We start from the raw sequence: 16,430 nt of genomic DNA on the forward strand, positions 1-16,430 counted from the left end.
AAGGGTGACCAGGAATTACTGCTGCAAACAGAATGGGGAAGGACAGAGGCAACAGCGTGTTCAAAGGCCCGGAGACGAGACAGTTGGGAAAGGTCCAAATTTCAAAGATAGTCACACCTAGCCCCACCTTTCCCTGTCACCTACCTTCCCCAACTGCCCAGCATGTGCGCTGGGGACCCTGGGGTTCACATTTGGGAAGGTATGTATTGTACTTCCTACCAGGCCTCCTTTAAAATAACCAGGTCAAGAGAAACTTTTACACTTCCCAACGCACTTTTGTTTCACTCATCCCACATCATCCTGATGACCCATTTTTCAGTAGAGGGAACTGAGGCTCAGAAAGGTTAAGTCACTCACTGAAGACAGCCAGCGAGGTAGGAAGTGGGGATTAAAATGCAGGTCTGACTCCTGGCCTGTTGTCCTTTACACTGCACAGGGCAGCCAGTGCGCAGTGGCTTTCGGTCAGCTGTGTCCGCGAGATTGCTTCCCTACACCCTGCACGCTGCATCTTATACGTAGGCACTGAGAAAGCTGACATCAGTTCAGGGCCAGGTAGCCTCAAACTTCCCATCTCGCAGGGGCGAGGCCTCTAAGTCTTTAGACTGGACGTAAGTCTAAGCTCCACTACCTCCCAGCCATGTGACATTGAACAAGTAACTTCGGATCTCATCTGTAAAATGGGTCATGCGGGACGGTCGTGAGACTTAAACGAGAAGAGCAACCGCGCAGCAGGCTGCCGCATCACACTAGGGCGCGCAGTCTCAGCCGCGCGCCAGGGGCCAGCCGTAGCACAGAACGCCCCGGCCCCCGCCCCCGCCTTCAGGCTGTACGCAGGCGCGCTCCGCCAAGACCCTGCGGGCGTGCCCACGGGCTCTGCGGCTGCGCACACGCGCGGCTTTGCGGCCGCACTACTTGACGGCAGCAGCGTCCGCCCCCTGACCGGCGTTGTCGGGGTAACGGCCAGCGCGTGGGGTCGATGAAGGTAAGGCGCCCGCGCAAGAGGCGGGAGGCGCGCTGGGGCGCTGAGCTTGGCGGTCTGCAGCGCGCCGCGCCGGGGCGGGGTTTGACCGCTGACCGCTGGAGGAGGCAGCCGCCTCCGAAAGCCCTCCCGGCCGGGAGTGAAAAGGACCCGGAGACTTTCCCCCGGTTCCGCAGCCGGACTGACTGGGCCGGGAGGAGGAGCTAGGCCTCCTAGTTCTTCCGGAGTTAACTCCTCTCTTCCTACTCGTGCACCTGTAGCCCTTCGTACTTCTCTTTCTTCTTTCTGGAAATATTAACACGACGTCCCGGGGCTGGGGATGTTGGGGTGCGTCCGACCTCTGTCTGCCCGAGAGGAGCCTCAGCCGCTAGTGAGGCTGCTGGAGGGTGGCGGGACTCAAGGAAACCAGCAAAGGGATAAGCTGAGACAGTTAGGAACCTGTTGGGCCCCTTAGCATTTTGGGGCCTGTGTGCCATCGTGTGTTGCAGTTGCATCTACCGTCTGGCTAGCACTTCCCGTGGTTGGCCCAGTACTGCGCGCCTTCGCACAATTACCCATTTAATCCTCGCACAGCCTTCAAAGGTTTATCGTTTGTTTATACTGTCTTAGTCTTCGGTTCCAACTTGAAAGCTCCCCAGAGGCACGATTGCCTGTCTTGTCCCTTTTATCCCTGCCTCCCCTAGCCCGGGAGGTAAGCAGTTGGAGTTTCAAACGTTTTAATTGGGAGAAGATTTGTTGGGTGGGAGGTTTTAATCGGGCTTGTTAAGGCAAGGTGGACCCAGGGAATTGGAAAATTAAATGTAGCTACCAACCCGCTTTTGGTTTTGCTTTGTTTTGTTTGGAATGAACATTTATTGATCACCTAAAAGGTGTTAGCTTATCTGCTCAAAGGAAGAAGAAAGAACAAGCCCTGCTTTTAATAGACAAGTAAATGTACTTAAGACTGCCGGCGTTTTGGGAAAGGAAAAGTAACAACCTCACAGGTACATAGCATTGAGCCCCTCTGAGTCCCTTTCCTCATCTGTACGATAGGGGGCTGTTGGGATTAATTGTGTTTGAATAGGCCATCCTGTAACCAGTGGTTGGCATCTTTGGCTACAGGTTGAAATCACCTGGGTTCCACCCCAGAATTTCTGATATAATTGCAGGTAAGGCCTGGGCATTAGGAGTTTTAATTTTCCCCGGGTGATTCTAAGGGCAGCCAAGCTTGAGAACCACTGTTATATGGCAACCCAGGTTAATTTTCTCGATCTCTTTTCAGTTGTCATAACCTACACTGTCTCCAAGTCTGAACCAGCCTTCACATCCCAAACCCTGGCAACTGACCCAGTCCTTCCTATACATCTGTGTGTGCTTCAGACATGGGTCCTCATCTAGCCCATCTTCTTACCATGCCCTGTCTCCCCGCCTTACTAACCTCACATCTTCCCTAACAATGGGGCTTTGGGAAAATGACTTGCGCTCTCTACGCCTGGGTTTCCTTGTTTGCGTATTCAGGATAGCAGTACCCACCGTGCTAGCATGTTGTACCTACCAATGATGGTTACCTCCTTTAATTTTACTCACATCCCACATCTTACATCTCCTGTCATGGCACTAAAGAAACATATCCTAAATGCCTGTTGCAGATACGGAGAATATAAAATTCAATCCTTTCTCCCCTTCTTTGCCTTCCAAGTTCAGCACAAGGCAACTCTTCCACAAAACTATGAAACTAGAGAACATCTAGTTCATCCTATTTAATTTTTTAAATAACAGCTTTATTGAGAGATCATTCGCATACCGTAAAATTCACCTTTGTAAAATGTACAATTCAGTGATTTTAATATATTCACAGAGTTGTGCAACCATCATCATCACTGCAATCTAAACATTTTCATAATCCCCGAAATAAATTCCATACATATTAGAAGTCACTCCAACATTTTTCCTTTCCCCCAGCACTTACAATTGCTAATCTACAGTGGTACCTCAGTTTTCGAATGTCTGTGTTGATGAACATTTCGAACATTAGTGCCATGACAGGAGATGTAAGATGTGGGATGTGAGTAAAATTAAAGGAGGTAACCATCATTGGTAGGTACAACATGCTAGCATGGTGGGTACTGCTATCCTGAATACGCAAACCCAGAAGTAAATGCTTCGGTTTTCGAACACGCCTTGGAAGTCGAACATGCCATACGGCTTCCGCTGAGGGCAAGATTCTGAGGCCTAGCTGTCAGCTGTTGATGATCCCTCCGTTTTCCAACATTTCAGAACTCGAATGGTTTTCTGGAACCGATTACATTCGAAAACCAAGGTACCACTGTACTTTGTGTCTGTATGGATTTGCTTATTCTGGACATTTCATATTAATGGTCTTATACATGCAGTATGTGGTCTTTTGTGACTGGCCTCTTTTACTTAGTATAATGGTTTCGTGGTTCATCATGCACATTGTAGTATATATCAGTACTTCATTCTTTTATTATTGCTGATAATATGTCATTATGTGGATATCCCACATTTTGTTGATTCATTTATCTGTTGATGAGCATTTAGGTGGTTTTTACTTTTTGGCTTTTATGAATAATATTACTGTTAACAGTCATGTACAGATTTTTACGTGAACGTATTTCTACTTTTTTTGTATCTATACCTTATAGTGGAATTGCTGGATCATATGGTTACTCTGTGGCTACCATTGAGTAACTTCCAGGCTGGGTATCTACTCCAGTTCGAAGATGAAGAAACGGCTCAGAGAGCTTAAATGGGTTGTGTAGGTCACAGGATAATATTGGCATCTTTTATATATGGAAGGCCTACTAATGAGTCAAATTCTTCATGTACATGCTGTCACATGGGGAGAGATGACACTAGATTCTTGATTTTGAGGTCTTGTAAAAAACTGTTTTGTTTGTTGTTTTTGTGGCAAGAAACCTATCACACACACTTGGGTTGGAGTACAGAGTTCTTGCCATCAAGTGTCATAGCTCAGTATTGCTTTTTTTTTTTTTTTTTTTAGAGTACATTAGCCATCAGAAAAGGAAATATCCTAAACAAACCAGGCAAATTAAGACATAACTTTTCATTTTTGCTTGTTTGAGAGTTTAAATAGGAAGTTCTTGAAGTTAGCCATTAAATATTTTCTTTTAAAAACAATTCCATATGTAATATATGCAAATCAAATACTAACCAGAGGTTAAGTTATAAAAGTGAAAATCTCATAAAAGTCTGAATTGTTCCTGGAAATCCCTAGGAAGTTCCTCACTGGAGATCAATGTCCTGCCTCAAAAAAAGCCAGCACAGCATTGTTTAAGCTTTAGAATAGTTACTTCGACAACTAAATAGTAAATGCTTGGGTTGAGGGATAGGTCAGCAAGTGAAAATCCAGTTAAAATGCCCTTGGAAGAAAATCTCTTAATTGCCCATTAGCATGCAGTATACATAGTTTTGTTATGAATGCTATACCGTGTGTGTGTGTGTGTGTGTGTGTGTGTGTGTGTGTGTGTGTGTGTAATATGTACAGTCATGCTCAGTATGTGATTATATTGAGGGATCTAACTTAGAAATTACTCTAGCATTTTGCTGCTTGGAATACTTTGGCAATTTTATGGAGGTTCCAACTTATTTTTTTATTTTTCATAGTTATCTTTGTAACTGATCTTTCAATTTCTCTAACTCTTCCTTGGTCTATGTTTTTCTTTATCCTCATTTAACTCCTCAACTTCTTTGAGCGGGTAGATAAAGACATCGCACAGTGGACAAAGCTTTTAATTTTTTGAATGGTCATGAGCAGTTACAACCACTCACCCTCCTTTCTCAGCTTTGGCCACCTCTGTTGGCTGGTGTCAGGCTTGGTTACATCCCCTGCCCAGTGGGATGCTGGTATTGAATGCAGGAGGCACCTCAATAATCAGTCCTCCTTCTTTCTTTGTGAGGGTTTGGAGCCATGTAGTTTAAACGTGTGATACAGCTCCACTGTATCTTCAAGCACAGATACGCTCTCAGCTTAAATGGAGTCTAGACCCAGGACGGAGGGAGCAGCAGGTTCAAGTCTTCTGTCTCATTCTAGGGCGTCTGCTCGTCACTTGGAGCGGCTGGCCCAATCTCTTGCACTGTTTACATTTTTACCCCCTTGCGTATGGTTGAGTTTTCCTAAATTCAATGCATCTACCATGGCTCTATGTTTTATCGCACAATACACTCAACTCCACTTCCTTCCTTTAGCCGTTATTGAATTGCAGCCTGTTGTGCGTTAGGTGCCTGTTTTGTCTCCTCAAGCTGAGTATAAGGCCTGGAAGGGAGAGGTACTGACTTCAGCTTCCTTTACGCCCTCCTAGTGCTGGGTGCACAGTAAGTAATTCCACAATAACCCTTTAGCTTCTAACCTTGAGAAATAGCCTTCAGACAAAGGGGGACAGATGCTACCTGTGCTTGCAGCAGAAGCTAGAAAGAAGAACATGGGCTTTGGCATTCAGCAGACCTGGGATGGTCTAGTGCCCAACTCTCTGGGGCCTTTTATATAGTCTCTCAAACCTGAATCTGACTCCTCATCTGTATAGTGTTAGTAGGGCCTACCCCATCATAATAATTACAGCGAACATGCATAGCGCTCAGTATGAACCGGGTATTCTTCTGAGCACTTTATGAGTCTTAACTATAAGATAGAATTTATTTTTATTCTTATTTTTTAGATGAGGAAACCAAAGCACAGAGAGATTAAGTAACCTTTGTCCACAATCACACAGCTAGGAAGTAGTGAAGCTGATTCCTATCCTGGCACTCTGCTTTACAGTTCTTAGCCACTTGGAGGTACATAATAGACCCTTAATTGGGAACTGCTGCTGTCATTTTTTAAAAAATTTTTTTTTATTGTTGAAAGAATTACAGGTGGCCCCTTTTTTTCCTAATTGACCCCTTCTACCCTACACCCACCCCCTGCCCCAGGCCTTCGCCACACTATTGTCTGTGTCCATGGGTTGTGCATTTATGCATATAAATTCTTTAGTTAATCTCTCTCCCTGCAACCCACCCACCCCCACCTTCTCTCTGAGATTAGTCAGTCTGTTCCATGCTTCTATGTCACTGGGTCTATTTTGTTCATCAGTTTATTTTGTTCTTTAGATTCCACATATAAGTGAGATCATGTGATATTTGTCTTTCTCTGCCTGGCTTATTTTGAGTAGCATAATATTCTCCAGGCCCATCCATGCTGACCCAAAGGGTAAGAGATCCTTCTTCTTTACAGCTGCATAGTATTCCATGGTGTAAATGTACCACAGCTTTTTATCCACTCATATACTGATGGGCTGTTTCCAGATCTTAGCTATTGTAAATAACACTGCTATGAACATAGGGGTGCATAATTTCTTTTTGATAAGTGTTTTGGGTTTCTTAGGATATATTCCTAGAAGTGGGATCACTGGGTCAAAAGGCAGTTCCATTTTCAATTTTTTGAGAAAACTCCATACTGTTTTCCATAGTGGCTGCCCCAGTTTGCATTCCCACCAGCAGTGTATCAGGGATCCCCTTTCTCCACATGGTCACCAGCACATGTCATTTGTTGATTTGTTCATGGTAGCCATTCCGACAGGTGTGAAGTGATACCTCATTGTGGTTTTAATTTGCATCTCTCTGATGATTAGTGACATTGAGCATTTTTTCATACGTCTCTTGGTCATCTGTATGTCCTCTTGGTGAAGTGTCTATTCAGGTCCTTAGCCAATTTTTTAATTGGATTATTTGTCTTCCTCTTGTTGAGTTGTATGAGTTCTTTGTATATTTTGGAGATTAGCCCCTTATCAGATGTATCCTTGGTGGATATGTTCTCCCATACCGTGGGGTTCCTTTGTATTTTGAGGATGATTTCTTTTGCTGTGCAGCAGCTTTTTAGTTTGATGTAGTCCCATTTGTTTATTTTTTCCTTTGTTTCTCTTGCCCTAGGAGATGTATCGGTGAAAATTCCGCTATGTGAGATGTCTGTGACTTTACTTCGTATGTTTTCTTCCAGGATTTGTATGGTTTCACGACTTACATTTAAGTCTTTTATCCATTTTGAATTTATTCTTGTGTATGGAGTAAGTTGGTGATGTAGTTTCATTTTTTTTGCATGTATCTGTCCAATTTTCCCAATACCACTTATTGAAGAGACTGTCTTTACTCCATTATATGCTCTTGCCTCCTTTGTCAAATATTAATTGACCATAATGAGGTGGATCGATTTCTGGGGTTTCTGTTCTGAGGAACTGCTGCTGTCATTTTTATTTATCAGTGCCTTAAAATTGGAAGACGATTGACATAATGTTTGGAATGTATTTTAAGTTTCTTTTATCTTTATATTCCCAGCACCCCTGATATTAGGAGCCCCTGGTAGGTACACAGTAAAAGTCTATTGGCTGAGTGAAAGAATAGGAGTAACAGGCAGAAATCCTATTGTGCTTATATAGCATTGTAACTTTTAGGGCATGTCACTAGGCCACAGTCTTGTCAGCTGTAGTTAGAAATAATGCCACTGACTTCTTGGGCATTGTTGTGGGAATTAATTGAGATATTCTAGGTGAATGAGATTTTCACTGCTTTTACAAAATGTTCTCATGACTCTGTGTCTTTTAGTTCACTGCGTTATAAATATTTTATTTTTCCCACAGACCACAAAGTTTTCTGAGCCTAGGTATAAATGTACTTGCATTTTTTATCAATGAAGTTATTGATTGACTATCTTGTTTCTTTATCTTTATTATACTCTTTAAAGAACAGTTACACTTGAAAAATGGCGGAAGCAGTTTTCCATGCCCCAAAGAGGAAAAGAAGAGTGTATGAGAATTATGAGTCTCCATTTCCGATCCCTTTTGGTCAGAAAGACTTCAAAATATTCCGCGCTGAAATGATAAACAACAGTGTAATTGTGAGGAACGCAGAAGATATTGAGCAGCTGTATGGGAAAGTAAGTATAGGTGACCCTGGCACGACTGCTTCCTGACAGGCTAGGTCCAGCCATCCTTCTTTTCCTCCTCCACTCCCAAAACAAACCATAAATGACCCATATTCTCTCCTTGCTGTTGAGTCTCATATAGGAACACTACAGTTTGACTCAGTTGCCCTGAAGCCATATATCATGAGGATAACTCCCCCACCCTGAACCCACATTTCAGCAGTGGAGTAGGGTCAGTAACATTGACCTTTCTTGTCTTTCAGTTATAAAAGCAATGCATGTTCATTGTAAAAATAAATAAATAAATAAATAAAAAATTCAAGCAATTTACAGAAATTAAATTAATGGGTAAAAAGTAACTGTTCCATCCCCAGAGGTAACCACAGAGTGGCATGTTCTTCAGGCTCATGGACAGATCAGATGAGGCTTTAGCATGTACTCTGGCTCCTTATCTGCTCTCTCTCCAAGTTGGGGACCTCTTTTTAGATGAGGACAAGTTATAGTTTTGTTGTTTTGCATTGATAATAGGTTTGGGTTGAGATTGGTAGTGTAGTCCACCCCACACCCCCTCTCCATAGCCAATTCATCATTGGGGCACTTTTTGTTTTTTAATCCTTACCTGAGAGAGAGAGAGAGAGAGAGAGAGAGAGAGAGAGAGAGAAACATCAATGTGAGACAAATATCGATCAGTTGCCTCCCATATGCACCCCAACTGGGGATCAAACCTGCAATCTAGGTATGTGCCCTAACCAGGAATCAAACCCACAACCTTTTTTGTGCATGGGATGATGCTCCAACTAACTGAGCTACCTGACCTGGGCCACTGGGGCACTTTTTAAACAGCTTTATTGAGGTATAATTTACATCCGTAAAATTCAACCATTCTTAGTGTACAATTCAGTGATTGCAATAAATTCATAGAGTTGTACAACCACCACCACAATCCTGTTTTAGAGCCTTCCCATCGGCCCAGAGTGTTCCCTCATGTCCATTGCACTTAATCCCTGCTCCCACTCCCAGCCTGAGGCACCCACCAATCCACTTCTGTCTCTTCAAATATGCCCTGTCTTGACATTTTTATGAAACATGTAGGTTTTAACCACCTTCCCAAAGTGGGATACAGTGGGTGGCATTGACCCTGGTGAGATGGCAGTCTAGGTCAAGGCAGCCTCTCCACAGTCGCAATACATAACATTAAACAAGAGCTTCGTAAAGTGCTATACACATTATTTATTCTGATTTTTAAATCTAGGTGAGGGTGAAAGATGTTCATTTTATTATTCTCTCAAATTTCTATGGGCTTAAATTAAGAAGTGGAGGGGGGGAATCTGTGTCAACAGGAAGGGAGTACAGGAGAATCCAGGAAGCTTTTTATACCTGGCAGACTTGGCTCCTGCTTTTAGACACACTACTCCTGACCCCCGTGTGAAGGAGAATCCCTGCCTCTGCCTACCCTGTTGCCTTCAGCTTATCAGACCAAGAATGAAGTCATTAGTTATGAGACAAACGAAGTACTAAAAACTTACTAGCTCTCTTCAGTCAGAGAGAGAAAATGCTAAGATCTTCATTAGTATTCATTAGATAATCAGAGGGAAGATGTAAAGCTGTGAAAAGTGGAATAAATTTCTTATTAACTCAAATAGTGATTCTTCCTTAACTAAAAAATTGGTAACTAAAGGTGAACTAACTTTATTTTCTCTCTTCCTGGAAGGGTTATTTTGGAAAAGGAATCCTGTCTCGAAGCCGTCCTAACTTCACAATTTCAGATCCTAAGCTGGTTGCTAAATGGAAAGGTAAACTTGACCATCACTCAGTTCTTTTGGCAAATTATTATTTTCTTTCAGTTTTGATCTTCCACCTCAGATTACATAGTAAAATTTTAGTGGAGAAGTAAAATGCACACTGACAATTTTACTACTAAAAGTAGTAACTAGGATAATTCTGATGAAGGTAAAAGTGTTCTTACAATGGGTGAAAATATGTTTTATCTAATTTCTGGAATTATCAAAAGTGTTATTCGGCTTTTCTGTTGCTAAGCATTGCCTAGAAGAATACTATGCATGTGGAAGGTACTGATAATTAGGTTCCTGCTCACCTATATGCAAAATGAGTTTCATTTCTAGAATTAGAATTTATAACATTAACTATGACATTGATGGATATTTTAAAACATAGTAATGTGTTTAGTTCTCACTTGCTGATCCTCTTTAATTTATAAATCTTTTATCTTAGTGTATTTCTCTAGTCTCATGGTAATTAAATAAGCACCATCAGCAGGTTAAAACGAATGGGTTGTTTTTTTTAATTCTCACCCAAGGATATGCTTTTCATTGACTTTTGAGAGAAAGGAAGGGAGAGAGAGAAAGAGAGAAACATCGATGCGAGAGAGAAACATTGATCAGTTGCCTCTCATAGGCGCCTCAACTGGGGATTAAACCCGCAACCTAGGTATGTGCCCTGACCAGGAATAGAACCCACAGCCTTTTGGTGTACCATATGACACCCCAGCCAACTGAGCCACCCTGCCAGGGCATAAATATGTGTTTAAAATATAAGGAAGGATAAACTATAATTTTTTTAATGCCTATGGGGGAGGGGTGGAATAGGATGGAGAGAGGTGAGACTTTATAGATTTGACTTTGGAACTTTGTAAATATATTGCATGATTATAAAACAAAGTTAAATTTTAAAAGGTAATTCTTAAAAAAAAAAAAGGAACCTGTATATCACGTTGGTGGTATAGCCACAAGGGGTAAACTGTTTTGAGTGACTTCAAAGCATGATCATTTGACCGATAGACTTTGTGCCAGTTATCTCCTGCCACAGTGTTATCTCACAAACCACCCCAAATTTCAGTGGCTTTCACTAGCAACCAAATTGCTCACAAGTCTACAGGTTTGCTGGGTAGGTCTGCTGATCTTGGCTGGATGTGCTCATCCATCTGGTTAGTCAGAGGTCAGCTGGCTGGTCTCATGGGCCGAGTCTAGTACTGGATCTAGCTGGACGCACTGGTGCCTGGCTGTCGGTTGGCTGTCAGCTGGCCTAGGAGGGCCTTGACTGGGATGAGGGCGGGCACCGCGTGTGCCCCAGCCCTCCAGCAGGCTAGCCCAGGTTCGTCCTCGTGGTTATGGTGAAGGATCAAGAGCACACCCCAGTGTGCCGGTACTTTCCAGGCCTCTGCTGTCATTGTGTTTGCTAATATTTCACTGGCCCAGAGTCAGGGGCTTGGCCGGTGGGAGACCTGAAGAACTGGGGCAGTCAACCTGCCATATACTCTAAAGAAAGAAAGAGCTACAAAATAATCTTTTCATTGTTTTCAGCAATTATTTTATGGCTGGTAGTGTTGTTACTGTTATGCTGAGACTGTTATATCTATACTGTATGATTAAGCAAATGAATAATTTTGATGGTGTGGCTGAGAGCAGCCAGGATTTTTTAGATGAAACTCCTTGTACCAGGAAGCAAGGAAGCTATGAAAAACTACTAGGCTTGTTTCAAAAGAGGCTTCCACTGGCCGTGGAAGCATTTGAACATCAATAAGAATACTACAATTTATTTTAAAATTTATTCATAATAATACCCCCAAAATGCTTGAATCCTTTAGTTCATACTGATACATGCCAGAAGAAATTCATTGTTCACCTGTGGGGGATTCATCATTTTGAAAACTGGAATATGTGGTAGCCAAATAGTGAGGGATTTCTCTTTATAGAAGAATCTCACTAATAAAGAAGAAATAATTGGATTAGAATATTACCATTTTGCAACCTCTCATGAATTATTAGATCTAGGCATTGTTCAGCAGTGGTGCTGATGACATAAGAAGAGCCAACAAGACACTTTGTGTCTTCTGATGAAAACACACAGCACCACCTATCAAGTAAGCTTCCCCCAAAATCGAACCTGGGTCTAATCAAGGCTCTAGTTCCACCAATTCACAGGAGATGCAGGAAACAGAGGAATGTGTTAAGCCCGTGCTGCTCAAAGTACTCAGGTGCAGCAAGGTAAGACCTTTGCACAGAATGGAAATAGATCCCATTTCATTTAGCTACAGCTATTTACCTATTTACCTGCAACTTCCTTCTCCATGAAAATCTGGCTATGAAAACAAGGTGAGCTGAACAAACAAGCAGTGTGCTGAGTGAGTCAGTTACTTCATGTCTTCTTGAACCGGCGGGCCTGTGGCCACCTTTGAGTGGCACTTTGTTAACAGCACAATGGGGATGTGTTCATCTGAAGCCAGACCGGGGAAAGTTCTGCAGGACAGAGGACCCAGATCTGCAACAAATGAATTTCAGAGAAACCTATATTAGAATCAACTGAAGATACATCAATCAGTTACAGTGTATGGGCCTTATTTGGGTTTTAAAGCTGAACATCATCTATTTCAAGCCTTTAATCCACCAGAGAGAAGGCCAAATTTGGGAGAGGAGAGATGACTTGCCCAAAGTCCTTTGTGTGTGTGTGTGTGTGTGTATTTATTTCTCAATTAGAGTTGACATTCAATATTATATTAGTTTCAGATATACAGCATAGCGGTTAGATATTTATATAACTTACAAACTGATCCCCCCGATAAGTCTAGTACCCAGCTGGCACCACACATAGTTATTATAGTATTGTTGACTGTATTCCCTGTGCTGTACTTTACATCCCCATGACTCTTCTGTAACTTCCAATTTGTGCTGCTTAATCCCTTCACTTTTTCCACCCAGCCCTGCAACACCCCTCCCACCTGGCAACCATCAACTTATTCTCTGTATCTATGAGTTTGTATCTGTTTTGTTTTTTCACTTATTTTGTTTTTTAGATTCCACATATAAGCGAAATCATATGGTATTTGTCTTTCTCTGTCTGACGTATTTTACTTAGCATAATACCCTCTAGATCCCTCCATGTTGTCTAAAACCCACACCATTAGGTGACCCAGTAAATATTTTAAGTGGAAAGACTTCTCCAGCCAGATGCCCAGAGCTAGAAGTAGAGCTCAGAACTCCTAAATCCACACCCAAAGCCCTGGCCAGCTATGTTAGTTGGTTAGAGCATTGTTCCGATATGCCAAATTCACACCCAAACACTGCCATGAAACTTACTTTAACAACCCTTTCTTATAGGTACAGCTTTCACTGAAAATGCTTTATGGAGCACGGGACAATGAGGGTAAAGTGTGAAACTTTAGGGCCTCAGTATTCTCATCTGACAGTTGAGAGCGTGAGCATTCAGAGGTGGCAGAAAGAATTCCTCTTGCATGCCATTGCTGCTGGAGAATTGAGTTGAGAAGCATTCTGAGGTCACACCTGAGTCCAGCAAGAGCACTGATTGGTTTGGTGCAGGGTTTGGGTGTAGGGAGTGATGGCAATATAAAGCACGTTTGCCATTGCTGGTTGGACAGTCAATCTTCTAGGTGTATGATTTTGTGAATTTTGAAATTCTTAGTCTTTTCTAGGTTTTCAGTGTTTTTTCTCCTTAAGGAAAATGTGTCTGAATTAATGGAACTTCTTTGTTGTTACAGATGTGAAGACAAATATGCCTATAATCACATCAAAGAAGTAAGTCATGCTGAACTGTGGCCTTGGTCAAAATTATAGTTGAAGTCAGGTCTATTTTTAGATAAGCTTTTCTAATGTGATAGTCTATACCTTTTTTTTTTTTTTTTTTTGAGTAGATGAGTTCTTGAAGTGAATCAAATCATATTTGAAATGTACTAAGTTTATGTTTTAAAATAATCCTAAACCAAATCTTTTGCAAGTTGGATTCCTTCCCAAATATGAACAACTACCCTGTAATGTATATGTCTTTAAGTGCTAAGATGCTTAGACTTAGATTTAGACCTGGCCTCCTGGGCTGTGTGGGCATACACACCCTGACCCCCTTCATTGCTCTATACTAATAGGGTTAGAGAAAGAGGCTTTCACAGGCTCTTCCGGTCCACTCATATAGTGTAACTTCTTCCCCTGGGCTCTTGTTTATGCTATACCTGTTTCCTGGATCATTTCTCCCTGACCCCGAAAAATGCACACTGCCTATTTCTGCACATTCCACATATAGTTTACTTGCTGCTCTCTCGGAGTTTCTCTCCTCACCACCGCCCTTCCCTCCGCTGAGTTGTGGGTCATTCCTCCAGCTCCCGTGGAGTCTGCTTCAGAGCCCCTCACTGTACTGTTTGTCGTACACATAGATTTAGAATGTCAGGTCTTGGAGAGCAGGGACCATGCCTGGTTCTTCTTGGCAGCCCCAACACTTAGTGGCCCTTTGGTAGGATCTTGTTGGCTAATCTTCACCCATCTAAATCCTATCATCCCTAAGGTGCAGCTTCAGTCGCAATTCTTCCAGGAAGCCTTTTAAAACCACTCATGTTCACAATGATATCTCATCTTGCTTCTGCATGTACTGGCAGAATCTGATAGGTCCTTTTGTTTACATGCCCAGTAACCCCAGGGCCAGAGGAGTGTCCAGGAGGCAGTGGCACCAGGGAGATCTCAGTGGCTGCTTTGGCTAAAACCACAGGCTGGGCATAGGGTTAGAGTCCCAGTCTGTGGGAGGGGCCTGCAAAGAACCTGGCAGAACCTCCATCACAGGAGGGTGCAGTATAGGCAGGTTGCTGCAACCAACACTAAGACTCAGAAACAAAAGAGAAGCCTGCCCCTCAGAACTGCATCCTGATCCGGCTGGCAGTAATGACGACACGATGTCAAGCTAGTTTGAATATGTAAGATTGTTGCCTGCCTGAAGGTTATCCTTTTGTAAGCTAGGTTATCCATTTAAAAGCTCTGCAATGTAATATTCCTAGAATTTTATTGATCCTTATATTAGTTTCCTAGGGCTGCCTTAACAAAGTACCACAAACTTGGGTGGCTTAGAAGAACAGGAATTTATTTTCACCGTTCTGGAGGCCAGAAATCCCAAATCAAGGTACAGTAGGGCTATGCTCCCTCTAGCAGCTCTAGGATCCTTCCATGTTAGCTTCTGGTGATAGCCAACATCACTATCATCATCATTATAGCCAGTGATACGGATTGTTCCAACAGTGCCGGTTACTGGTCTGTATACCTCTATCATCTCCGTTCATCTTCGTAAGAAATCTTCAAGTAGGTATAGTCATTTCCATCTGTACATGGGAATCTGTAATTATCTTGCCCAAGATTACGTGAGCTTAAACCAGGAAGTTCAGCTCCAGAGCCTGAGAGGAATTGACACATAATGAGAATAATAACATAGTTTTATATGCGGGCATTCCTTGTGCTAGATACTATGCTGATAACAGGTTTATGGGTTGTCTCCTTAAGTCCTTCACCACCCCCGTGAGCTAGGTCCTGTTATTATCTGTCTTTGACAGATGAGGAAACAACCAGAGGATCAGAGGAGGTTAAGTAACTTGCTCAAAGCCAATACCTGAACCTAAGCAAACTGACTCAAAATTTTGCTGTGAACTTCCAATGATAAATGGGTATTAATTAATAAGGTGGTGGAGAAGGTCATTCTATGTAAATGGAAGAGGTGTGATCAAGGCGTAGAAACATGAGCAGCTGATGCGTGGTCAAGTGGTATCATCTGTGTTCCTGCTGCCCTAAAATGAGTCTGCTTTTCATCAGTCTTGTTACTGTTTCTAATCAGAGCCGTCGCCACCTTTTCTTTCTGCCACTCTCCCCCTTATGTTTTCTGACTTTCACTTTTGTCTTCCTGCCATTTCTCTCCAGCAGTGTTTGGAGTTAATGGCGGTAGGACTTGGCTTTTGGATTGCCAGCCCTTTAGAGGACACCTGTTATATAACCCATATGTCTTAGTCATTTGTGCATCTGTCTGTTTTCATCACCAGTCTTATTTAGAGGCTTTCTTCTACATACTTTTGTGGCCACAGTCTCATTTGCGCTTTCATAAATGAACATCTGAGGTCATTATGAGACAGAAATGCAGGCATGATTCTGGCATTTGGCAGAAAAGCAAAAAGAGACTAGAGGTGCTAAGTGGCTTAGCTGAGAATCACAGAAGAGCCAACTCCAGAACCCACGTGGTTTAGCGCTTGTCCCCACATGGCTGCCCCTGCTCTCAGAGAGCAGTTAATTAAGGTGCACATTTCCATTCATTAAAATGTCATTTGCATTTTAATATGATATATATTGAGTCAAAATGTTTTTATTTTTCGAGTCTCCCTAAAAATCCCACAATCATATAGTAACAAGTATTTATTGAGTACTTTCTACATTCTGAGCACTTTACATGTGTTATCTTCTTTAATCCTTGCAACAACCCCATGAGGCAGGTAGTTATCCCTGGTTCACAGAGGAAGAACTGAGCCTTAGAGAGGAGGGTATATAGCTAGTATGAGAACATGATGGAGTGAGGGTTTTGAACTCACATCTGCCTTGACCACTCTTTTGCAAAGATCAGAGTAGTGACCTGTGTGTGCTCGCTCTCTCAACTCCAGATCATCTGCTCAAAGGGGGAACTGTTGAATCTTTAATTTGGTGATTCTTTCATATATTTTGAGTCAAGGAATATGATAAAAGTTGTGGATCCCTTCCTCAGAAAAATACACAT

General features: G+C 42.5%; 1 protein-coding gene across 7 annotated transcripts in view; it reads left to right on the forward strand.

Moving 5' to 3' along the window:
- Positions 1–883: 883 nt before the first annotated feature.
- Positions 884–16,430, forward strand: part of TSEN2 (tRNA splicing endonuclease subunit 2) — a 47,962-nt gene continuing 32,415 nt past the window's right edge. The window contains exons 1-4 of one of the 7 annotated variants that reach the window (XM_081160328.1): positions 884–982; positions 7,718–7,904; positions 9,604–9,685; positions 13,405–13,441. In XM_081160328.1, coding sequence (XP_081016454.1) covers positions 7,731–7,904; positions 9,604–9,685; positions 13,405–13,441 — 293 coding nt within the window. In that variant the 5' untranslated portion in view covers positions 884–982; positions 7,718–7,730. Of the gene's footprint in view, positions 1,963–6,968; positions 7,039–7,712; positions 7,905–9,603; positions 9,686–13,404; positions 13,442–16,430 lie in introns of those variants that run through there. The other 6 variants (XR_014000426.1, XM_081160327.1, XR_014000427.1 and 3 more) reach the window with 6 other exon arrangements.

Source organism: Miniopterus schreibersii (genome assembly GCF_964146895.1).
Source record: "Miniopterus schreibersii genome assembly, chromosome: 15".
In the NCBI taxonomy this organism is placed as follows: domain Eukaryota; kingdom Metazoa; phylum Chordata; class Mammalia; order Chiroptera; family Miniopteridae; genus Miniopterus; species Miniopterus schreibersii.